The sequence below is a fragment of the Bipolaris victoriae genome (assembly GCF_000527765.1).
Source record: "Bipolaris victoriae FI3 unplaced genomic scaffold scaffold_187, whole genome shotgun sequence".
In the NCBI taxonomy this organism is placed as follows: domain Eukaryota; kingdom Fungi; phylum Ascomycota; class Dothideomycetes; order Pleosporales; family Pleosporaceae; genus Bipolaris; species Bipolaris victoriae.
Window position 1 is genome coordinate 1 of NW_014575205.1, and position 23,162 is coordinate 23,162.

Below are 23,162 nucleotides of genomic sequence, written 5' to 3' on the forward strand. Positions count from 1 at the left end.
AAGTCATTAGGCTTGAAGCGTCTAGTAACTTGGTTGAATAGTTGTATAAAATTATTCCTCCAAGTTGATAACGAGCGGTCTAGTAACTTTGGCATAAAGGTTAGAATAGATATATTTATTCTCTAAGATTTTTATACGGCTAATCCTTTATACCTAGGCCCTCTAAGAAGGTTAAAGATATAGGTACATTACTAGGAAAAGGATAGAGATACAGGTAATTATCCTAATAATAAAAAGTCTAAAGAACTAAATAACTAGTTAGGATACTATTAGTAGACTAGCATTTTAGACTTAGGATCGTTCTATTTCCTTACTTCTCCTTACTAATTATATAACTTTACTACTTAATAGACTTAATTTATCTTTATTACTCTATAAATAATCTAATAGTCTTAAGAACTTATATAACCTTTAATATATCTTTTCTATAATTAAGATTAACCGCTTCTACTACTGCTTTAACCGTTAACGCAGTAGTTTCTTATAGTATCTAATCTAGTTAGGATAGATTTTTAGTAATATAATTTAATATTCTACTTCTCTATACTATCTAGTTTAATCTTATATTCTTATATAACGTTTATCTACGCGTAATAGAATAATAGCTATATATTATAAGTAATAGTAAAGAATCTCTTCTAGATAAAGGCTGTAGGTTTAAGACTATTAGGCGCTACGTTAAAAGGTAATAATTACTATAGAGCGGCGATCACGTGATTAGAATTACGCTAAGACTATAGTATTAGTAATACTACCCCGTTTATATAAGGACATAGCCTTATAGGTAAGCCTTAGAGTTAGTAACTTCTAGAGGATTATCTAATACTAGGACTAGAAGTAATAGGTATAAGAGTAGGTTAGATTTTATTATTATACTTATTATAGTTAACTCTTATAAGTTCTTCTCTTATATAGATTAATACTTATTTTATTATATATAGAATTAATTATTATTTATTATTAGTTACTCTTATAACTCTTCTCTACTATAAATCGCTAGAAAATAATTATATAGAATACTTTATATAAGTCTTACCCTAATCTAGACTAAGACTAGGTAAGTATAGCGAACCCCCGTATAATACCGTAACAGAATAAAATATAAGTACTTTAATTTTAATATAATAGAAAGCTTACACACGTCTTATTTCTATTAAAATTTCTCTTTAGTATTATACTAAGGTTACTTCTAAACTTCTAGGATTTTAATACTATAAAAATTATACTTATATAGACGCCTTCTAATTCTATGCGCAAAGAGTCTATCTTTATAGTAAAAATAAGCCTTACCTACTACAGAGCCACCGTATAACCTCTACTAACGTTATAATCTATAAAACGCCTTTATATAAGCTTAGTAACTTAATAACATTACTAAGGATTTCTAGTATACTATTTAGTTAGGTGTAGCGTTATGTTTATAGGAAGTCTCAACCCCTGTCGGTACTTCTACTCTAGGCTAACTAATTAAAGTAATTACTACTTCCCGCTAGAAAGCCTATGCACGTCCCTTATATACTCTATATCTTACTTAGTTATTAGGTAGTCGCGTATAGTAACAAGCCTCTAGGGTTAATATAATACTTAATACTAAGTAGGCTACAGGATAGAGAGAGGATAGCCGTAGACACCCGCTAGTAGATGCGCCGCTTAGGCTTTATCTAATTAGGTCGACCGTTAGGCGCTAGTGCAGGACTTAAATAGAGCGAGCATAAGCAGCTAAGTGGCGAGTAGAGGCGAAAGGTCGAGCAACATATAGACATACAGCGTAGCCTACTAAGAAAGTACTCTAGATATATAAAGGCCTTACTAAATAATAAAGTGCGCTGCTAGTATAGCTGCGTACTAAGAAGATAGGCCTGCACAACTTTCTCTTTACCTAAAGAGTGCTAGGTGTTACTAGCTCCCGCTGCTAGTGCGGGGAGAGACGACAGACTATCGCCTATATTCTACTCTACTATAGAATGCTTAAGGACCTCCAGAACTAGGTATTTAATAACCTTAAAGGATAATATAACCTCTAGGCTATCCTAAGTAAGCTATAGCTAGCTACTAAAGCTATCTAGTTTGTAGAATAAGCGCAGATCCTTAGGCATATTAGGATTGAAGACGCGTAGACGAGAGCTGAGCGCTAGGGGAAGACTGTAGGTATCGCGGCTATAAATATAAGGTAGCACGCCTCTACGAGCCTATAAGTATAGTATAGTTACTATTAGTAGTACTATTATCTAGATAAGGTAGCAGCCAGATTGTAGATAGTAGTAGAGGGGAAACAGCAGGCCTCTAGGAACAGCTGGCTCCTATAGGGGAGTGACGTGGGGCGGCGCGGATTAACGTCTGCGCGGCGTTGGCTGTTGGCTACGCTAGCTATGCTGGGCATAGCTGCGGAGAAAACGCGACTAAAACTAAGTAGGACTAAATTAATTAATCAATTATATACACTACACTATGCCGAAACAGCTTATGCTATAGTATATACTTCTTAAAGCTTCTGCCTAGGCTTATATCTATCTCGTAGCTATACTTAGAATCTAAACGTGCGAGATCGTCGTTGGCTGCTCGCTCGATGTTCTTTACCGCCCTTATCACTACTAATATCGACCTAGAAAACGAGCGCGGTGGTATATAGTGATAATACTAACTCAAGAGGCAAAAGGGAGCATTACATGCCTAGAATTCGTTTCTGTAATACTACACAGCGACAGCCGCTCCCTCGTAGGTTCTTGATGCTTAGACGTAGCGATATATAGTCTAACTTATCTATCCGTTTATATCCTCGTTCCCTTCCTAAAAATAGAGATAAAAATAAGATAAGGTATAGAAAAGACGAATAAATGCTTGCTTATTGAAGACATTAAAGGTCGATCCTGTAAGTCTATACTCTTCTAGATCTAGTATCTATACTAACTAAAGTCCCGCACATAGACGAGTATGATGGTCGATACTCTGATGGTACTCTTAGGATGTTGTTGCTAGCATGCTTGATCTATATGCTGTCTGGACTAAGACCTGGGCCTAGATACGTAGGGCGTTGAGGTTCTGCAATAACTTCTATGCTAGTAGAAACTTCTGAGTTCCGAATAACGATAGTACCTATCTTAGTGTAGAGACAAGAGCTAGTGGGATTGAAGGATAACTTAGATAGTTTCCTGCTAGTGTTTAAGGTTTGTAGGCACGTGCCGCTGCTTATATCCTAGATCTTGACCCTGTTGTTGTATGACGCTGACGCTAGCCGTGTTGAGTCGTGCGAGAGGGCTACTGAGCTAATCTACTCGCTATGACTCTTGAGCGTCCGTAGGCACGCGCCGCTGCTCGTATCCTAGATCTTGACGGTGTTGTTACGCGACACTGACGCTAGCTAGGCCGAGTCGTGCGAGAAGGCTACTAAGTTAACTAGTCTATAATGGCTCTTAAGTGTCTGTAGGCACCCGCTACTATTAATATTCTATATCTTCACAGTCTAATCCTACGAAGTAGACGCCAGCTGCGCTGAGTCGTGCGAGAAGGCTACTGACGTGACATAATCGTTATGCCCCTTAAGCATCTGCAGGCAGGCGCCGTTGCTCGCATCCCAGATCTTAATAGTACAGTCCTTTAACCCAGATACTAGCCGTGTCGAGTCGTGTAAGAAGGCCACTAAGCTGTCCCGGCTATCATGGCCCTTGAGCGTCTAAAGGCACGCACCGCTGCTCGCATCCCAGATCTTAATAGTGCAGTCCTTTAACCCAGATGCTAGCTGTGTCGAGTCATGTGAGAAGGTCATTAAATTAACATCATTGCTATAACCTCTAGGCGTCTGCACGTGCTTATCATTGCGCACATCCCATATCTTAACAGTGTTATCCCCCGACGCTAACACTAGCCGTGTTAAGTCGTGCGAGAACGCTACTAAGCTAACCCGCTCGCTATAGCCCTCGAGCGTCTGCAGGCACGCGCCGCTGCTCGCATCCCAGATCTTAACAGTGTTATCAGACGCAGATGCCAGCCGGGTCGAGTCGTGCGAGAAGGCCACAGAGATAACACCACTGCTATAGTCCTTAAGCGTCTTCAGGCACGCACCGCTGTTCGTATCCCATATCTTAACAGCGCTGTCGTTAGACGCTGAGACTAGCCGCATCGAGTCGTGTGAGAAGGCCACGGAGCTGACCCGATTATTATGACCCTCAAGCGTCTGCAGACATGCGCCACTGCTCGCATCCCATATCCTGATAGTGCTGTCCCACGACGCTGAGACTAGCCGCATCGAGTCATGTGAGAAGGCCACAGAGGCGACTGCCTCGCTATGGCCCTCAAGCGTCTGTATACACGCACCACTGCTCGCATCCCATATCTTGATAGTCCTATCCCATGACGCTGAGGCTAGCCGCGTCGAGTCGTGCGAGAAGGCCACGGAGGTGACCACCTCGCTATGACCCTCGAGCGTCTGCAGGCACGCGCTCCACCCGTTGCTCATGCCTGGATTAAGTATGATACCCTTTGGGTCTTCGTGCTGAAACAGTCTCCTCACTAAACTCTGCTTTGGACTAAACAACAGCGCAGATCCATATGCCTGAAGGGGACTACTTTCAATTACTTGTTTGTGGTACATAACAAATCGATATGCATCGTACACAAGCTAAGTAAATAAGGTTGTCTTCCCCTGTCCCTAACTACTGTCAGTATAAAGGATGTCTTGCAGGTCACTTGTTGTGGACACACCTGCACTAACATCTGTACCTCCTTCATCGAGACTACGCCTTTCGACATACTCTTGCAAAGGCTGAGAGACTCCAGCCAATACAGAAACTTTTCCCTTAGGAATCTATCTACAACGCCTCTATCTCGCAGACATTCTGCATAGGTTGCGGAAGCTGTAGGGCTCGAGTCGCACAGATGGTCAACCCAGTGAACACACGAGTAACGCAACGCTGCTAGCGGGTCTGGCTTAGGCATTTTAACGTCGTTTATAGGTGTGCCTAGCGCTTTAAGGCTATACATGTCCCGTCGCAGGGTCGTGAACATGATTTGAAGTGATCTAGCGAAGATGGCCTGATGGGCGGCCTCCAGTCCGACTGGGAAAACGTCTTGCGCTGCCTCGGTAAGGAGAAAGTCCTTGGCTGACTGGTGCACGAAGTACACGGTCTGCCCTCGTAGAGTGAGGAACGAGCCGCAAAGGCCAATGATCTCCTGTAATTCTGAGTCGTCGGCTACGTCTTCAAGCGGTTCGACAAGGGTCACCAGCTCCTCGAGCGTGATTGGCCGATACACAAGTGCGACCGCAGCTAGCACCTGCTTGCAGAGCTCGGCATCGTCTATCTTGCTAATTTGCTGCATCATCCGCTCGTACAGGGCGTTCAGTCCAGGCGGGAACAATTCTAGCTTCCTCAGAACGTTTCGCTTTGCCGTCGCTCGAAGGTGCTGACACACCAGCGCCACCCAGAGGAAGGTGTCGTTCGCATTTGATGCTAGATGCTCGAGTACAGCGCGCTTAGTCCGCTCGTCGTACTTGTTCTGCTGCGCGAGCTCAGAGACTCTTTGATCGATAAAGACTTGGACCGCCATCGACACAGATGCTGCATTTAGCTCAAGGCTCAGCCTGAGCTTGTGGCCTGTCTGCTCTAGGCGTCCCTCTATCTCTGGCCAGCTACGGCTAGAGACGATCCACTTGACGCGAGAAGAGGCAGACGACTGCTTTGCGATAAAGTCAAGCAGCTTTGGCAGGTCAGTGACGCACTCGTCTAGCGCGTCGACGATCAGGTACGTAGTGGTCAAGCTCGGATCCCGCAGCACGTCCGTGAAGATCTTTGCCAGGGCAACCCACGCGTTTGCATCCTCGAACATGGTCTTGTCCGCGTGATCGTACTTTTTGCGGACGTGCAATGCAAGCGATGGTTGCTGGCTCACGAGCATGTACAACAGCCCTCGTAGCACGGCCGTGGCGCTATTAATGCGCCCATCGGTCGCTTGACAGAAGAAGTATGACAGTAGGCATCGAACTTTGCAGCTCGTCGATAATACCACAGAGCAGCATCGTCTTGCCCTTGCCAGGGTCACCCTTAATCCATAACAGTCGGCTCTGCGGGTCTTCGTGCCATTGTCGGAAAGTATTGTTGTGAAGGACCCAACAGTACGAGTCTTTCAGCAACCCGCCCTTCGTATCCTCAATGCGCTTCTTGTCGTCACGCGAGTCTGTGTCGCGTAAGTCTTGGATGCATCGTTTTGTCTTATCGATCTCGTCGTGAAGTCGCCTAAACGCTCCATCCAGACCTTCGCCATAGCATGGTGCCAAGTCAACATCGACAATGCCTAATAGTGAGTATGCTTTGTCTTCTGGACGTGTGGTATGCCGATATTCACCCCACCGCAACCGCTCGTTGATGCTAAATTGAGATAACGCAGCTCCATGCAGCGCTAAATGCGGAATGCCAGTGACCTCGTGGACCTGATGCCCTAGTGATCTCCTGTCACCGAGCTTCTCCCAATCTCGTGTGAAGAAATCGACCGAGCTTGGTGCGAGAAGCTCCTGGAGCGTCCAGCCGCGGACGAACCACTCACTTCTGCGGAAGTCTGCTTCCCAGGCCGGCGCCTCTAATGTCGTATCCGCTTCAGAAGACGATAAGCAGACGTCTGACAGGTAGGCGTAGCATCGCGCTGCGTCGCGGTACCAGCGAAACATAGATTGAATAGCCAGCGACAGCTCAGCCTTATTTGCCTTGTTGATGCAGCAAGTATCGACCCAGAAGTACTGCAAGCCATCTCGCTGTGCTTGTTCCCCGCAGAGGCGAATTTTCGCATAGCCAGGCTTGTTCTTGCCCGTGTTCCCTACCACGTCTTCGAAGGTTACCTCGTCCGCTTCCGTTCCCCACCTATGGGAAAGTATCGCATACGGCGGCTTTGTGTCTTCATTAAACTCGGCGATAGAAAGGTCTTCTTTTTCTCCATACTTGAGAAGACGCATCGCTTTGTACGGGTGCAGGGTCGGGGCATGTAGCAGGAACAACGCGGGAGGTTCAACGCGACAGCCTAGTAGCAAGAGCGTGCGGCGACGAGACTGTCTAGCAGGGCCTTCGCACCCTAAGCATTAGCGATAGGAAAAGGAAGCACAGGGGTACACCGTACTGTACTATCGCATCACAGAGCTGCAGACTGCGATCGCATTCTAAGCTAAGGCGGGCGCTCGCTGCTGTGAAGTGTGATGAGGGTGTCGCATCACAGCTTAGGCGGGGTAGGCATGGCTGAGTGCATGCACCTGAATGTCGGACACAAGGCTGTAGCCATGAAGTAATCCACGTCTAGCGCGAGACGAGTAGTGAAGTGCGCAGATGACATTGAATCTCCGTGAGGGGTTTCTTAATTACAGAACGCAGGATAGACATTGCTACAGGTATACAGGTCACACAGGGCTTAAGTCTGAGCGAATAACCTCCTAATGTCAACCTCTGCTACCACATGCGCGCGACCGGGGCTCTATAAGGTTGCGGTACACTCTCTTCTGCAACGTATGTTACGCTTACCTGCAGCGCCAAGGCTTCTTCAGCCTCCTGTGCACGTTTAGGTTTCTTATGTGTTCCCTTGTCTGTAGTGGCCTCTGCCTCCTGCTCTAACTACTTACTGTGGTGATGTTGATGCATGGCGCACAGCGCGAACATGAACGGCTCGCTGCGGCGGACAAACGTGAGTTAAAAATAGCACGAGACAGGTGTGGAAACCATATAGAGGATGGCGCGTTTTTTATTACATGCTGACTTAGCACGCTTGCCAAGCTCTGTGCCAATCCCTCTCTCGATCGGAGATACTCTTGAATTTTTCACCACAGATGCGATATGCCATTAGAGCTTCAGATCGAGGACCTTCTTGATAGAGCATTCGCGCTATAGTTCCGAAACACTAGAATGTGCTATCTTTTGCGACCTAGCAGGGGCAAACAGCGGAGACGCGAATAATCGTCGCGAACAGAACCTTTGACAACAAGCTCAAGAATGCTGTAATTTTCGACTTTGGATGGGATAAGGTATGTGAGACTAGCTAAACTGTTAATTCACATTATATACTCTTATACGATCGCGTTAGCACTTTCTACGTAGCAAAGAAGAGGATGTTGTTTCGTTACGGCGGTTGTTCCGTTACAAGTGGATGGACATTACGATGTCAACGACCTAGAGCAGTTGACTAAAGGGTCATGCTTCACCAGAAGGAACGCATATTCATGGGATCATAAAGGTGCAGCAAAAGGCCCCTGTAGGAGCAAGGAAAAAGTTAATATTCGAAAGAGAAATAACGTTGGTGACAATAGAGTACCATGGCAGTTGCCGATGCTGCGAAGCGGAGTGGTACACATGTAGGATTCTGAAACTGGCGCTGATAGTAGAGGTTCGTGGCGCGGCAGACGCAGCGAGATTGATTGGTTGAATGCTTAATCGGCCGGATCAAGGTTTGCCACTTTCGCCTCCAATCCGTTACGTCATCTCTCTGCAATAATTCGTCATAAAAACCTGTGAGCGCTGCACCCCGGTATCTGCTTCTATTAAATCATTACGCGAGCTCCGCCCAACCGACTCGAGCCACCTCTAAAGGTGCTTGCCATCAATGGAGAGCAGGAGTAGACCCGGCGCCAGAGTAGCCACCCCTCTGCTTAGGCGGCCTGATCAGCAGACTGTTCTCCCGAAGCCTCCCGTATTCGTTCCGAGACAGTGGATAAGGCAGTAAGTACCGTACTTCCACGAGTCAGCATCATAACGCTGATTGAACGTGTAGTGCAATAGATGCCGGAAGCGCAGTGTGTATAATCTTTAAACTAATAATCCTTGCGTCCTGACCTGCCAGTGGCTTCGTGTGGACATTCTGTGCGAGCTAACATGTGCAGAAACGAAATGCTCTGGGACCAGACCGCGCTGCATCGACGGCGGGATGCAGGATTTGAAATGTTCTTACGATGAAAAGCGCAGGGATCGCTTGAAAGAGTTTGTTGATCTAATTATTATTATCTACGTTGTCTTACTTTGCACAGGGCGTTACAGAGGAACCAGACCTTGACCACGCTATTAAACGGTGTTAGCGTCGATCTTGAGACAAGCAGGAAGAGAATCGAGGACGCTCTCAAAGATTTTAAGGACGACACACCTCTTACGCCTTCCGTGCCGATAAAGTCAATTGGTAAACGACTAAGGCGGGCATCATATTTTAATGAACAGGATGATAACAGTCCCAACTCTGGAGAAGCTCAGACCGCAGCGTCAGTTGGATCCATCGAAGAACTAGATTTCTTAGAGGGAGATCAACTACAAAACGAAGACGCAAGTGAAACAGGCTACATGGGCCGCAACTTCCAGGTCCAGTGGTTACGGAGCCCTCAGGGAAAACTAAGACAGCCTGAAGAGGAAGGGTCTGTGTCGTGGAGGCAGCTAATGACGGTAAAAGAGGAGGACTTGGACCGCCTTGGCTTCAAACTCGGTCACCGTCGCAAACTCCAGAGGGCGATAGCCACTATGGATGGCTACCCGCAGTCAGAACCTCTACCATCTTATGGAGTGAAAACTACTCAGGTCAACTCCACTTTGGCAAGGGATATGCCCTCCTTCTCTGGTCGCCTCAAGGATCAGTCTGTATTCCCAATGACCAAGGAAAGCAAGCACCCGCAAAAAGTACTTGCATTCTGATGCGCATGGGCCGAAAAGGGCTATCATTTGGGCATTGAATAATCTCAGTTCTCCCTATGGTGCAATGCACAGCAGGCTATTATAGCCGTCAATTGAGGAAAGGCATCTGGCCGAATCGTCAGAGCCTATCAAGGTAAGATGTTTGATTGTTAGTATCAATGCTGCAACCAAGCCTAGTTTGTCAATACTAGAACCTCTCGCCCGTTGAATGCGCGTTGCGGAGGAAGCGAAGAAGATCAGGCTAAACGTCGAGCTTCACCGCGCTTCAGGACTTCCGCTAAAAGTCCCAGACAGCGCCTTGAACGACTGCAGAGTGCATACAAGAGCAGGTGTTATTATTGAAGTCTTCACTATGACGCTGAAAAGGCCGAAGTCGGTGATGCCGGCGTAGAAACGGGAGTTTGAAGAGCGGGTCGGCGGGCTAATGTCTGCGCAATTCTAATAAATTTTGCTGATAGATGTTTTAATACAAGATAGTTGTATGCCGAATTTTCGGCGCGCACTGTTCAAATTCGCCAAATGAAATTGAATAACGCAGAGCAAGGCTCGGCATCTGTTGAGGCTATAGATATGCTGATTTGAAGCATTTCGCCAGGGAACAGTTGTTTCTGGCTCTTCCGGCTGGCATGCACATCTCTAGTGCCCAATCAATCGCATGATGTTCCGTGCCTTGAGAGTTTGGCATGCAGAATACTGTGGTGACATAAAGGGACACTCTGGCGCCTCCGACGCATTGTTAAACGGTGGCCCCTAGGTATCCGCAATCCTCTCTAACCGAGGGTTATTCTGAGGCTTCCACTGAGTCCGATACTTGTCTAGGATCTATTGGCTTACCTCTTTTCTCTTGTGCAGTATACTCCATTAGTAGCACCTTGCGATCCGTAGGTCTCCATTTCCATCTAGTAAGAACGAGGCCGTTCATATCTTCCGATAGCAAGCCGCACAATGCAATCGGCCACATTTTGACACCACTTTATCCCGATCGATGCCTAAATGAGCGCCGTTGTGTCATGGATTGATCCCAGGCCTGGAAACCATCCGAGAGGTTTCTCTATTCACCGCTAAACATCCTATGCGAACGGATCTTGAGCAAACAAAGCTTAAAGAGAGCCGTTCTTCTCCATAACTGCGGCGTCAGTGATTCCGGCCAATTCACCAGCTCTTACTAGTACTCCGAAGGAAAAGTCATGGGGTTCTTGAGCTTGCTATCTTGGAGAAGGAGCCTAGAAAGGTTGATCGAGGGGGGGCAGATTCGGTTTGAGACTTTGCATTGGTTGCAGTGAAGCCCGGGATGACTGTGGGTGTTTTTCAAGCAGGCTGAAGATCCCACATCATCCGCACGGTCTTATACGCGGTCTTCCCCAGGTGAGAGAATCCTGCCTTCGTGAGTAATGGATGGTAGCCATGTAAACTCCCGAAACGGTCGATTTAGGGAAGAATTGATAGGATCGTCGTATTGCAAAGTATAGGAGAGTGGAGGAAATGTAGTTGATATGTTCCCAGGTTGATATATGAAGGACGAAGAACGGATCGGGATACTAAAATCCGAACTCTGCTTCCAAGGGTTATGCGCCGCAGCAGTAGAGCGGAGATCATAAAGTCCTTCTCGATAGAGAACTGCAGACCCTAACGATGTTAACACAAGTGAGCTGGAATCTTCTGGGCAAGCCGAGTTCGTTTCGTTTCGAGAATGAGCTGTTGGAGATGTTGGTCTTGATGAGGAGGAATATCCAGAAAGCCGTGGAAGACTCAGGATCGGGCTTGGCCCCTCCTGGTCGTGCTCCGCTATATAAGAACTCAGTTCCACTGAGCTGGGCTCTTTCTTTGCCCGTCGGTCGCCGTATTCATGGGTACTGCTTGGCGCCACAGTCCTTATGTGGGTTTCTAACCTGGAACGTATCCTTTCCGCACCTGTTATCTAATGTTAGTAAAACATTAACAACAAGAGGCTACCCAACGAACGATTGTATGGTGCTGCGTGTTTCGCCTTGAACCCCTTCAGGTACTTTTGATAAGCATCGTACTTGGGAGATCCTTTGTACTCTGCTAGTTCTGCGTGGTATTTCTCTTTTCCGACCTTGGCTTGACATTGATAGGCTTCTCGAGCCTCTGCTGGTAAAACTTGCCACCGTTTACCAACAACTTTCGCAATCTCTGTGAAAGATAATCCTTGGCCCTCCAGAGACTCCCTTACATCTATCTTTTGTTAGTTCCAAAACGTGGATAGGGAAGAAGAGCCACCAACGGTTAGCGAAAATTACATAGGCAGATAGAGGTCGCCCGGGTGCATGCTCGTCTGACTAGGTAAGGTTAGTAATACATCAGTAGTTTGCCTGACCGTGAGAAAGGAAGTGAGAATGGCGTGCCTGGCAACACGGACCTTAGGATGTCGCGCATACTTTCGTTTGGTGCGAGCGATTGGAGGGCGGTGATTGTAGACCGGACTGCGCGATTCGGCAATCGCCCGCTGAAGTTTCTGTTAATAGGTAAATTAGCGCGGTGACATTGTTAAAAGGATTGCTGCATATACCCTTCGATGACCAATCTTGACATTGAGGGAGTTTCTACTGTATATGTAAATTTCCTTTCTGCTGAGCAATGCCACAGCGACTCACAAGTCTGATTCTGCTATATCTGACACCGTTTCCCAGGTATCGAAACCTTCGGCCACAAGAACATCCAAATATTCTAACAGCCCTAATCGCTGCAATTCTTCTGCTAAGTTGGTCATGATAGAACGTGCGTAAAGGTTGAAGATAATAAAGGTTAAGTACTATGGTTGAAAGGTTAGTACGCCAGAAAAATGGCCATTTAGTAGTCCTGGCTACGGTGATTAGATGGACCTAGTGGCTATTCATGTATCTGGAGACACCTCCATCAATAGAAGGGAGGAACATGGGGGGAAGCACTATGTTCAAATGTTAACAAAAGGTGTTCGTGATTTCGGATACGCCGCAGGGTTAAGAAGTATAACAACTGGCACTATAAGTAATTAAATCCGTCTAAACGGACGCGCCAGCAATAGCGACGACATCGTGAAGCGGCAGAAGAAATATTGTGAGAGGATATATCTTAGAGGCTACTAGAATGATGAAAGGTAGGTAAAGTGCACAAGGGCGCTACTGATTAGACTAGAATGAGCGTACGTACCGTTGACTAAATGCCTCTAGGAGCGAATGAACGAGCTGTAATCCTCAAAGAAGCTAGGAAATAGCAGGCGTTTTCAGAGACAAGTGCAGGCAGGTTCACCCAAAGATTGCCGGTGAATTGGCTGACTGAGAATGGGTCCGCGTCTAATATGGTCCATGCAACCCCAAGCTGGTGGAGCGAAATGGGTAGGAAGATGATTTGGCGGCATTCTGCTAGACTAGATACGTCCGACCCTCTTATACGTTGACATCTCAGCCACGAGATCGAGATCTTGAATAGGAGACTAGCTCCGTAATAAGCAAGCGACTGAATTTGTTCCTCCGCGGATGTCACTGAGTAAGTAAAGCATGATCTAAACATAAGACTGACATATCCTCTCGGTAAGCAATACACGGGCCGTTCGGGCTCGTCGATATTGTTAGATGTTTTTTTTTTTTGGGGGGGGGCAGTATACTGTTAGTTACGACACGCACAAAATGCAACCCAATATGATGTGAGCAACCGCGAACATGATACAGACATGATATAAAGATGATGTTAGGTGGAGCCGAGTAACCTTGTGAGGATATGGAGAAGGCGCAAGCTAGAGAAGTAATTGCCGATCCAATTAAATGACCATGCCGCTTAGCCGATAGCGGTTGGATATGGCAAGTCCTCGGAAATCTCCACACAACAACAGATGGCAATGGGAAATTCGTATCGAGAAACTGACGAGATGCGGAAGCTGCTCAGGGCCGTTGGGAAGGCGCTACCTTTCCGTGCCCCACCCCGTGATGCACGCGAGGCCTCATGATCACCCACTCAAACTTGAGGCTGTAGAGCCACACACAATAGCTATTATCACAAGTTTTTCTGGTGGAGTGTTCTATAGACCTATGCGACAAAGTCTCCAGCTTTAAATTAATTGTAAAGTGTTGCGATTCTGCCGCTGCGAGTCTTGTGGGTGCGCGGCTGCCGTGCAGGCTCAGGTGCAATAACACCACTACGGGCACGCGCAGCACCACGATTCTGCTTCTTTCTAGGTGCTGTAGACTGTAATACCTTGCGCTTACTCCTTTGGGGTGATTGCAGAGCTTTCTCACGGTTTTTCTGCTCCTTGTTGAGGCGTCGCTGCTCCTTGCGTGCATCGATCTCGCGGCGTTCTTGCTCGCTCTCCTCCCTCCGCTTCTCTTAGTCTCTTGCACGCTGCGCCTTCTTCTCTTCAGCTATCTTGTCGTTGTAGAGCTTATTGGCATGCTTCAAATTATTCTTCTCAGCCTCTTTAAGCTCATCTGCATGTGCTTTTTCCTTCATGATGCGCTCGCGCCTGCGAGCTTCACCGAACTGTCGAGGCGAGTGCCATTGTGTGCCACCCCAGTAGTCCAGCTTATGCTTGTTCAAATCGAGTGCTTTGCTCTTCTTATTCTGCTTCTTATTAGCCTGTAGAGCCTCAACTAGACCCTGATTCTCATTATGGAGCAGCTCATTTTGGATAGCCAAGTGGTGTATGGTTTACCGAAGGGTCTTCGCCTCGGGGAGCTTCTTATTCTTCACCACAGGGTCGAATTGAGCGATAATTTGGCGGCAGCCTGTACCTTCCAGCTGCGCCGGAGGAGTAGCGGGAGCTTCTGTAACCTCTGGCTCCTTGGGCTTGAATTTGTGGAGGATCTTGTCGCGATTAAGTGGGCCTGAACAGCACCACGCCCAGCGGCTGCAAAGTATGCGTACTGTGTGGGGGAAATATCGCTGCAAGGATGGACTACCAAAGGCCAGCCCTGTGTACACGTCAACTTTCGCCCCATCCTAAGAGACAACTTTGATTACTCAGCATTTCTTCCCTTATCTTTGGTAGAGAAATGCGGTCATGTTGTGGCAGGCGTGTGTGACTTCAGTACTGTTCTTTTGCTACGGCCAGATTGCAGTCTTTCGGGTAATTCACCTGGCAAAATGTCTATGAACCATGAAAGCCAGCAAATACTAGACATTATCCGTATCGAGTTACAGGATCTACAATTCCCGGTAGAAGCCGCACGATCTCCAACGTGCGAACTACACAATAACTGACTTCAACTTAAGCTTCTAACTCTGGCTAGTAGTACATTAGTCACGTACCGAAGCTACAGTTACGCACCACGCAATAAATAAGCTAGTAGTCTTACTCTACCTCAGTTTCCAACAAACTGCTACTCGGATAGGTTTGGCATAGGAACACGTACAATAGCTTATCACCCTTCTATTTTTACACAGCCACCACAGTTCGCAGTCAAGATAATCTCAAGTGATGCTCTAAGAGACAAGACGTTGAAGGTGACTCAAATAGGCTGCGTAATCCCAGGATTTAGACAGAGAGACTACGGTAGTGTTCCGTAATTCTAGTGGGCATGCATAGTTGGCTTCACGAATCCACTTCTCACCCAAACAACAAACTAGTCAGCGACTTGTTGCATTAGCGTTAGCGTTACGGTCAGCGTCAAAGTTGTGACATGAACAGACAAGCTTCGCGTAAGAAATATGGCCTATAATAAGCGCCTTAATCAAATTGATGTCGATCTTAGGCGCCTGAATACCCCACTCTCTTCGTGTACCCTGGTGTCGGGTCTCCTATCGCGGGACTATGCTCTTAATTCCCCAAATGTTATGAAATCCTGTGTACCGTTGAAAGCTCATGCAGATTCTACGTTCTCCCACGTTGTGGCAGTGTATGCAATGCTTAATAGGCAACCACACTGCAATGCTCTGAACAGTTGCAGCATCTCTGGAATTGTCATATGGTAGAGTTAGCAAAGTCTTCCTAGGTTAGAGAAGAAACATGTTTTGCCAATCTTCAATCATGTCAAACGTGGTACTGGAACTTCTCCACTTTTCTTCATCGGAACAGTGGCAGAGAACAGTTCAACGAACCAGCATAAGTTAATGTGACGCAAAACAAAAACATGCCAATGTCGAATGCTTATACCGTTAGCAAGTTTAGTAGAATCGTTAACGTGTTCCACGGGCGAGCGCCGCACCCCACCAAACTTGCACACCTCTCCTATCTTATCATACAATGGCTCAACGCAGCGCTACTGTATTAGCTTCAAATGAATCAGATATCTAGCTTGCTATCTCCTCAATTGATTCTAACTAAATTCTAAGCAATTGGAGTGCTGCTGCTATCTATAGCGTGTCTGAACGAACGATCCGCCGCCGACGCGCTGGTGTCCCTGCGCGACGCGATTGCCAACCCAACTCAAAGAAGCTGACCTAGCTAGAAGAAGAGGTGATTGTGAGCCACATACTTAATCTAGATTAGCGTGGATTCGCGCCTACGTATGCAGCCGTGCGCGATATGGCCGATAGGCTGTTGGCTGCGCGTGGTGGAGGACGTGTTGGAGTTAACTGGCCGTCTACCTTCGTCAAACATACAGACAGTCTTACGACGCGTTTTAATTGGACATACGATAGGTAGAGAGCTCTGTGTGAAGATCCAGTCTTGATTAAGAGTTGGTTTAAGCTTGTAGAGTAGACTAGAGCCAAGTACGGCATCTGTGACGAGGACGTCTACAACTTTGACGAAGCTGGCTTCTTAATGGGCAAGATTACTACTCAGCTTGTCGTTACAGCATTAGAGAGAAGAGGCCGGCTAAAGACTATTTAGCCAGGTGGCCGAGAGTGGGTGACGTTTACAGTAAGTTGCAAAACCGCCCTCACCCTTTGTGCAAGCGACGATTTGAAAAGATCCCTGTCGACCTAGGGTACTCCTTGCTAAGCTCCGCCAATCACAGAGACTTAATATATTCTAACCTTAAGACAGCTAGCTCGCGATCAAACTCCATCCTCATATGCAAAACAGGTCTAACTATCATGATATATTGAGCTACACACAGAATAAAAAGCTATACGGCAGACCTCTAGGAGCAGCTGGCTCCCATAGGGGAGTGATGTGGGGCGGCGCGGATTAATGTCTGCATGGCGTCGGCTGTTGGCTATGCCAGCCATGCCGGGCATAGCTGCGGAGAAAACGCGGCTGAAACCGAGTAGGATGAATCTAATCTAATCTAATCTAATCTAGTCTACAAGAAACCTGTTGTAACGTGCACTTGAGACTGCACGTACTCAAACCCTTCTACAGCTATTACAATAGATATAATTAGTTTACTTTTCCTTAAGCTGCAAATCTAGTTCTAAGCTAAGTTTCTGATAAGTATTAAGCCTATACAGATAAATGGGCAGTAGTAGTAGCTTACCTAGTGCTATTCTGTGTGCCGACGCGCGCACGCACTTGAGTGAAGTAGCGCACTTGAGAAATGGTGCTAAGACTTCCCTTACATTAGATATTATGCTATGCCTACAAAACGGGTCTTTCTCTTACCTGAGCTACTTTCTGCACAGTATAATACTTGTTATTCTTAGAAGAAGAAATCCATGTTGACATTGAGGGCTACACATATACCATGCCCAAATATCTAGTATAAAGATTGATACGAAGGTCTATGGCTAGCCTATGAGCCAAAGTAGGACACAGACCGGGTCATAAGATGTAATGGCAGCCAACTGACCTGCTCAATATTGTGATGCATTTTCATTAAACCCAATAAGTTCTATTGGCTGGAAATCTAACAGGGTGCTCGTTCATCCTATCTTATGGTGCCATGGGTTGCCATTCAAATTCCAGGACGGCAAGGAATGAGCCTGGTGGGTTGACGATACGATTTAGTTTGAACCGTCTGTCTGCAAGTCGGAAGAGAGTTTCCCACTCGTGCACATCTCGCTCTTTCGAATTGAATTGTTGCTTCATTGAAAGATCGTATCCGCTGTTGACATTAGTCTCTGTGGCAAGTGAAAACGACATGTGCAGAACCCACCGAATAAGCTGTGCCTCATATGCTGAGATGGCGTTTGGCTCCGGTAGACATATCTCATTTATAATCACCTTGGATCCAACCTCGAGAGCGGGGATCAGGTTCCGGATGATTTGCAGGGCATATCCATCTAACCAGTCGTGCAAAATTGACCTGAGCAAGTATACGTCGGCTTTTATAGGCTGCTCTTTGAATATGCTGTGGCTTACGAACTCAAGACGACCCTTGAGATCCTTGGGCACAACGGCTTTGTTCAGGGTCTCTGGAAGGTCTTGGACGTAGCATCGTAGTCGCGGGTATCTTCGAAGTAAAGCTTCAGCAATGGAGCCTTGAGAACCGCCCACGTCCACCAAAACCGTTTCACAGTCGATTTCCCAGTTCAACGAGGTAAACAGATGGTTGATGTCGAATGGTGGGAGTGTCCGCATGTACTCCATTCCGTGCGCGAAGCGCTGAGCTTTTTCAGGTTGCTTTTTAAGGACGTCCCATAGACTATCTCCCTTATGAAGCAGCGCAAACGCGGTCTCGTTAGGCTCTTCAGAGCTAGGCCATTTTTTCATGGCAGGAACAAGGAACGAACCCGCTGGTATGAACTCATCACAGCAAAGACTAATCCATTGCCTCACAAGAAGGTTTTCAGCAATCAAGAATGAGCTGGCCGTGTGATTTACAAATCCGATATGAGACTCTTTGAAGATTCGGTACGAGATGGCTAATCGCATAATTCGCTTGACATCATCTACGTCCATTTTGCATCTTTTTGCGATCTCGCCAAATGAAACAGTCTCGTGTTTTGCGATTTTCCCTGCTATGTTGAAATGTACAATAGCTTGCAGGGCTGACGAGATATGAACCTGTGTACAGTCAAATCCAGCACGCGCTGCAAAACGCAAAGACGCAAACTCACTCGAGGGCTCATTATTCGCCCAACATGTCCCAGGGGGCCTTCAACCAAATCCTGCAGTTCCGTACAAGAGTCGAGGATAGAGGACTGCGCGAGCTGAACAGCTGCATTGCGAGGCAGCTCCTGATTGGCGTTCACAGAAAAGGAAGGCGTCGCAACCTTGAGACTGTCCAATAATGACTGGAGTATTTCCGTCTGCTTTTTGATGGCTATTGCCAGCTCTGTGATCCGTGACTGTCTCGGGTCCATGGTGCAGTATGGTGTCTGAAACCTAATTTTTTTGCGAAGAGAGCTTTCTTGAGAGAAGATGAATAAGAAGATTTCATGTCAGACCCAAGTCTCATTCTAGGCCTGGACCATCCATGATATAGAATAGGACGATGGTCTGTGCTCGAGACCGTTGACCGGGAACGAGGCGAGCTCTGGTGGCATTGTGAGACTAGGACAGCGTATGCGCCTCGAGTAGCCTTGGCTAGTAATCTTCTCCCAAATTTACAGCGGATGATAAGCGCGACCATGCCGCAGTACGACTGAACTCGAACGGCTGGTATGCATCCAAGTCATTGGTTGATACCACGAGCACGGTTTGAAACTCGCAGGTGGCTAAGCCGGCTTCCCCGACGGTGCGGCGGATCTCGCCAAGACTGGTTAGTTCACATTCGGTTACTGGCAGCATCTTGCGCACGTAACTCTTGGCTAATATTCAGCAGGGCGTACGGTACACGGACAGGGATAACGGTTTGCGTCGCACCGTTAAGCCGCGGACCGCCCCGCTCTCTCACGACACACTAAAGAGTGCTTCCAAGGCATTAGTGTATTGAGTAAGCAGAACCGTAAGCGCTGCGCAGTAGACAACTGTCTCCTCCTCCCAACTCGTCTGGCCGGGGGCTGGAAGTGAGATCAGATGTTCGGCCTTGATGCACTATCGTCAGATTCACGTACACCAAACTCTCTAACAGGGCTGTTTAAAAAAATCGCCAGAGTGCGAGAAGTTTCGCATCCGCAATGCAGGTCTCTAACGGACCACCTCCTCCCAAGTCATAGCCAAAGCCGTGACATCGATGTTCTCTAAAATCTTATGGATAATATGTCCGATAGCTTGTCACCGGCAGCCTCTTCTAACACTGTCGCGTTGGAAACACGTACAAAGTACACCTGCCCTTGCTTAGTCGGTAAATAGGGGTTGGAGGCATAGATGCTGCAGAGCGATTGAGCTGCAAGCCTGCGATGACACAGTTTTGCGCACCAAATTCAATCTAGTTACGCTACTGTTCGAGAAGGAAGATGTGATCTCACGCATCATTGTGTTTTATTGCTTATACCAAGTGCTTGGGAAAGGAAGGCTACGTAGAATCCATGTTAGTGCTTACCGGGTTTATATTATGAAGATTATTGGAGGTATTCCAGGATGTGGTAAGTTAGAGCTACGCTTACTATATGTACGTATCAAACTTGAACATGTGGAGAATGAAAAGAAGAATCAGGCCACTCGCTTGGATTCAATATGGCTTTTCCATTATACCAAGAGCGTAATGTGACTTGGCGCTGACGTGCTGTTCATTTGACTGTTGTAGATCCGTATCAGTTACGCACAATGGCAAATTCTTCCAGAAAAGTACAGTCAGCTTCTGCAACGTGTGAGACTAAGACTAGACCATGATCAGTGTCATATGAACAATGTACCTTAGGGCTAAAAGGACACGGGAAGGACCTGACTTAGCCATCTAGGACGTTGTCCTAATGCAAATAAGCTGCAACTGGTGGTAACATGGGAATTGATGAAACAAAGAAGAGGGCAGGCAATCAGATTTTAGAACTTGTGCCGAGGCCCGCCACATGAAGACATGTTCCACGTGTTTTTCTTGACCAAGCGAGTCGGAAGGTCGCATTAATGTCTGATTGAGTATATCGAGCCTCTTCGGCTCGGAGTTTCGAGGGCCGTCGTCTGTCTGTATATTTGTTGTAGTGTTCCTTTATATCATCCCTCACACATCCTCGCTGCTACCTCTTCCGGCCCTATACAGTAACATTTTACACTCCCATCATCCATCATGGTCACGATTGCTAGTCAGCCCACTTTAATCGACAATGTACCAGTTCCAGTCACGGACGAAGGCCCCTTTCCACGAACCCCAGATAGCAACTGGTGGTGGGAAGTAGTGGGTGGCCACCTTGAGGTCCTGCTGTCCGCCGCTGATTACTCCGACCTCGACCAGCTCAAAGCCCTCAGCTTCTTTTACCGATGGGTGACTCCTCGCCTAGGTCCGAAGCCGATCAGCCCTGAGGCCATTTGGAAGAGTTTCATGACCGACGACCACTCTCCCATCGAGTACTCCTGGAAATGGGGCTTCGGCGATAGCGCGCCCGAGGTTCGCTACAGCATCGAGCCCATCGGCCACCGCGCCGGGGAGGCCTTGGATCCACTCAACAAGAACGCTACCTCGGACTTCCTCGCTCAGTTATGTAGAAGCGGCCAGATCGGCATCGATCTCGAATGGTTCGTCCACTTCAAGCATGCTCTTCTGGGCCCTGGTACCCCCGCCTCCGAAGCTGGGGTTACGAGGCAGTCCACCCTCTTCGTAGCTTTTGAGATGACGGGTGGTTCTCTGGGCGTCAAAGCCTATTTCATCCCTGTGGATGCCCACGGGAACAGCGCCGGCGACCAGATCTCAAAGGCCATTGTCTCCACTGGTTACCCCAATCTCGCGGCCATGAACCAGCTGAACAGCTTCCTCCGTGACGATGTCTACGGTCGGACTGTCAAGCCCTTCATGCTGGGTATCGACTGCGTTAGTCCTGCCGATTCCCGTCTGAAGGTGTACTCGCGGTCCCTTGTCACCAATTTTGAGCTCGTCCGCCGCGTTATGTCCATCGGTGGCCGACGCAAGGACGTTATGGAAGCCGAGAAGCAGCTCCATACGCTCTGGAAGTTGATCTTAAACCTGCCTGACGACTTCCCTACAGACAGAGAGCTCCCCTACAACCCGCACGAGACGGCAGGCTTGCTCTTCTACTTTGATGTAGCACCAAGGTCTCAACTCCCCGATGTTAAAGTCTACATTCCTGTGAGACACTACGCTCCTAGCGATGATGTAGCTGCCCGTGGCTTGGTCCAATACCTCAAGAGCCAGAACCAAGGCGCCTACGCGCAGCAATACCTAGAGACGCTCAGGGCGCTTGCGAAGAAAGATGACATGAGTACCTCGAATGGGCTACAAACATACATCTCCTGTGCCTACAAGAAGAGCGCACTCGTCGTAACGTCTTATTTGAACCCACAATGTTACCACCCATCTTGGTTTGCAGCACCGTAAGCCGCGTTGCTTGCGTAACTTAACGTGTACGGCCTTGTACTGCACACCGGCGCGTAATGCACACCCCACCACCATTTGCAACACCATCAGCTCCTACTGCTACTATCAGTGTCACTCACTTCTCGTTACCATTATGATATGCTAGCTTGAATCTCTAGAGTTCAAAGAGCTGCTCATTAAGGATTCGGACGTTCTTTCACATCACTCTAATTATAAAGCTTTTCTTATCTATATTATACGTGTTCTCTATCCCTATCGTATGTTGCTTGATTGTACTGTGTAACATTTTAAAATATGAGCGAAAGAAACTATAGGAGGCAGCTTCGTGAAGCTGCTTTTCCACAGGCGCACACCAGACAGTAATAAGGTCGTTGGGGTAGCGATGAAGCAAGCGCAACACCCATCGATCGCTTTGCGCCCGCTAGCATAACGATGTGATTATTCTTCCAAGAATCTCCCTTGTAGATATGAGTTGTCTCTCTATAAGCGATTCAATGTACAGTCGTTAGCGATTGCGGCTTCACCCCTGCAGGCAGCATTCCAAAAGTGCAGTCACCATCAGATCGAGGATTGGTCAATCATACCGATTGTTTTGCAGCACATATCCGGCGCTATGCCATATCCGGAAGGTGGGGCTATCTAAAATCATTGTGCAGCAGCGCATAAGGGTGAAGCCGCAGTCGCTAACGACTGTACTGTACAACCTCTATTTCATCGCGTGGGTGGAGAACCAGCTAGTTCTCTGCCTTGGCTTCACACGTCCTGCATACACTACGGTGCCTGCGGCTCAACGCTGAGCAGCAACAACTATGTTGTTTTCTGCAAGCTTTCTATACGAGATATTTTCTTTAGGGTCTAAAATATCTAGCTTTACAAGGGCTTCTTCTAGCGGCATCGTGGTGTTGAGTGATAAGGGGGTGCAAAATACGCGTCAATGTTGGTTGGGGTGTGCACTACGGGGCCGTGCACGCAACGATGGAAAAATCAGGTCTGATACCGGCTTGGCACTGGCGCACAGCCACTTCCTCCTTACGCCCTGCTACCCTGCGTGTGTTGATGGGTATGCTGACTGCGTCGAGCTAGCCTAACTTATACAAAACCATCACAGCTCAAGGATTCCATACCATACTCTAAATTGCGGAAAAACTTCCCGAAGCGGTACAGGAGCTAAAGAGCCAAGAGGTTGATGTATTTTATTCATTTATTTATTTATTGAGTCTTACTTGGTTTCAGCCGTGTACTGCGCAGCTTTGCCCAGAGTGACAGGGGTGGGAAACAGCGGACGCGGTGCAGACATTGATTCGTCCCGCCCCACTTCATCTCTTGAACAAGACCATCT

At 47.4% G+C, this 23,162-nt stretch overlaps 11 protein-coding genes across 11 annotated transcripts; 3 read left to right on the forward strand and 8 right to left on the reverse strand.

The window, feature by feature from the left end:
• Positions 1–2,224: 2,224 nt before the first annotated feature.
• COCVIDRAFT_115380 (hypothetical protein) lies at positions 2,225–2,380 on the reverse strand (the record flags this gene model as incomplete). Its single annotated transcript, XM_014694978.1, has 1 exon — positions 2,225–2,380. One exon carries the CDS (start codon positions 2,378–2,380, stop codon positions 2,225–2,227), a length of 156 nt encoding a protein of 51 aa, XP_014550464.1.
• A 1,290-nt stretch (positions 2,381–3,670) lies between these two features.
• COCVIDRAFT_31805 (hypothetical protein) lies at positions 3,671–5,889 on the reverse strand (the record flags this gene model as incomplete). The annotated part of the gene is made up of 2 exons (XM_014694979.1): positions 3,671–4,559; positions 4,709–5,889. 2 exons carry the CDS (start codon positions 5,887–5,889, stop codon positions 3,671–3,673), a joined length of 2,070 nt encoding a protein of 689 aa, XP_014550465.1.
• A 34-nt stretch (positions 5,890–5,923) lies between these two features.
• Positions 5,924–6,937, reverse strand: COCVIDRAFT_31806 (hypothetical protein; the record flags this gene model as incomplete). Its single annotated transcript, XM_014694980.1, has 1 exon — positions 5,924–6,937. One exon carries the CDS (start codon positions 6,935–6,937, stop codon positions 5,924–5,926), a length of 1,014 nt encoding a protein of 337 aa, XP_014550466.1.
• A 1,949-nt stretch (positions 6,938–8,886) lies between these two features.
• Positions 8,887–9,635, forward strand: COCVIDRAFT_31807 (hypothetical protein; the record flags this gene model as incomplete). The annotated part of the gene is made up of 2 exons (XM_014694981.1): positions 8,887–8,939; positions 8,987–9,635. 2 exons carry the CDS (start codon positions 8,887–8,889, stop codon positions 9,633–9,635), a joined length of 702 nt encoding a protein of 233 aa, XP_014550467.1.
• Positions 9,636–10,980: 1,345 nt separating this feature from the next.
• On the reverse strand, positions 10,981–12,366 carry COCVIDRAFT_115390 (hypothetical protein; the record flags this gene model as incomplete). Its single annotated transcript, XM_014694982.1, has 6 exons — positions 10,981–11,546; positions 11,598–11,831; positions 11,881–11,935; positions 12,016–12,111; positions 12,166–12,199; positions 12,251–12,366. The coding sequence occupies 6 exons, from the start codon at positions 12,364–12,366 to the stop codon at positions 10,981–10,983; spliced, it is 1,101 nt and encodes a 366-aa protein (XP_014550468.1).
• A 1,319-nt stretch (positions 12,367–13,685) lies between these two features.
• COCVIDRAFT_115385 (hypothetical protein) lies at positions 13,686–14,276 on the reverse strand (the record flags this gene model as incomplete). Its single annotated transcript, XM_014694983.1, is given in 2 exon segments — positions 13,686–13,954; positions 13,970–14,276. Coding segments are annotated over 2 exon segments (576 nt in total), but the record flags the coding sequence as incomplete, so codon positions are not given.
• Positions 14,277–16,598: 2,322 nt separating this feature from the next.
• Positions 16,599–16,751, reverse strand: COCVIDRAFT_115386 (hypothetical protein; the record flags this gene model as incomplete). The annotated part of the gene is made up of 1 exon (XM_014694984.1): positions 16,599–16,751. One exon carries the CDS (start codon positions 16,749–16,751, stop codon positions 16,599–16,601), a length of 153 nt encoding a protein of 50 aa, XP_014550470.1.
• Positions 16,752–17,385: 634 nt separating this feature from the next.
• Positions 17,386–18,758, reverse strand: COCVIDRAFT_43019 (hypothetical protein; the record flags this gene model as incomplete). The annotated part of the gene is made up of 3 exons (XM_014694985.1): positions 17,386–17,557; positions 17,609–18,459; positions 18,513–18,758. 3 exons carry the CDS (start codon positions 18,756–18,758, stop codon positions 17,386–17,388), a joined length of 1,269 nt encoding a protein of 422 aa, XP_014550471.1.
• Positions 18,759–20,560: 1,802 nt separating this feature from the next.
• On the forward strand, positions 20,561–21,823 carry COCVIDRAFT_115364 (hypothetical protein; the record flags this gene model as incomplete). Its single annotated transcript, XM_014694986.1, has 1 exon — positions 20,561–21,823. The coding sequence occupies one exon, from the start codon at positions 20,561–20,563 to the stop codon at positions 21,821–21,823; it is 1,263 nt and encodes a 420-aa protein (XP_014550472.1).
• A 196-nt stretch (positions 21,824–22,019) lies between these two features.
• COCVIDRAFT_115382 (hypothetical protein) lies at positions 22,020–22,226 on the reverse strand (the record flags this gene model as incomplete). Its single annotated transcript, XM_014694987.1, has 1 exon — positions 22,020–22,226. A coding segment is annotated over one exon (207 nt), but the record flags the coding sequence as incomplete, so codon positions are not given.
• Positions 22,227–22,632: 406 nt separating this feature from the next.
• COCVIDRAFT_115373 (hypothetical protein) lies at positions 22,633–22,911 on the forward strand (the record flags this gene model as incomplete). The annotated part of the gene is made up of 1 exon (XM_014694988.1): positions 22,633–22,911. The coding sequence occupies one exon, from the start codon at positions 22,633–22,635 to the stop codon at positions 22,909–22,911; it is 279 nt and encodes a 92-aa protein (XP_014550474.1).
• Between the last annotated feature and the right edge of the window lie 251 nt (positions 22,912–23,162).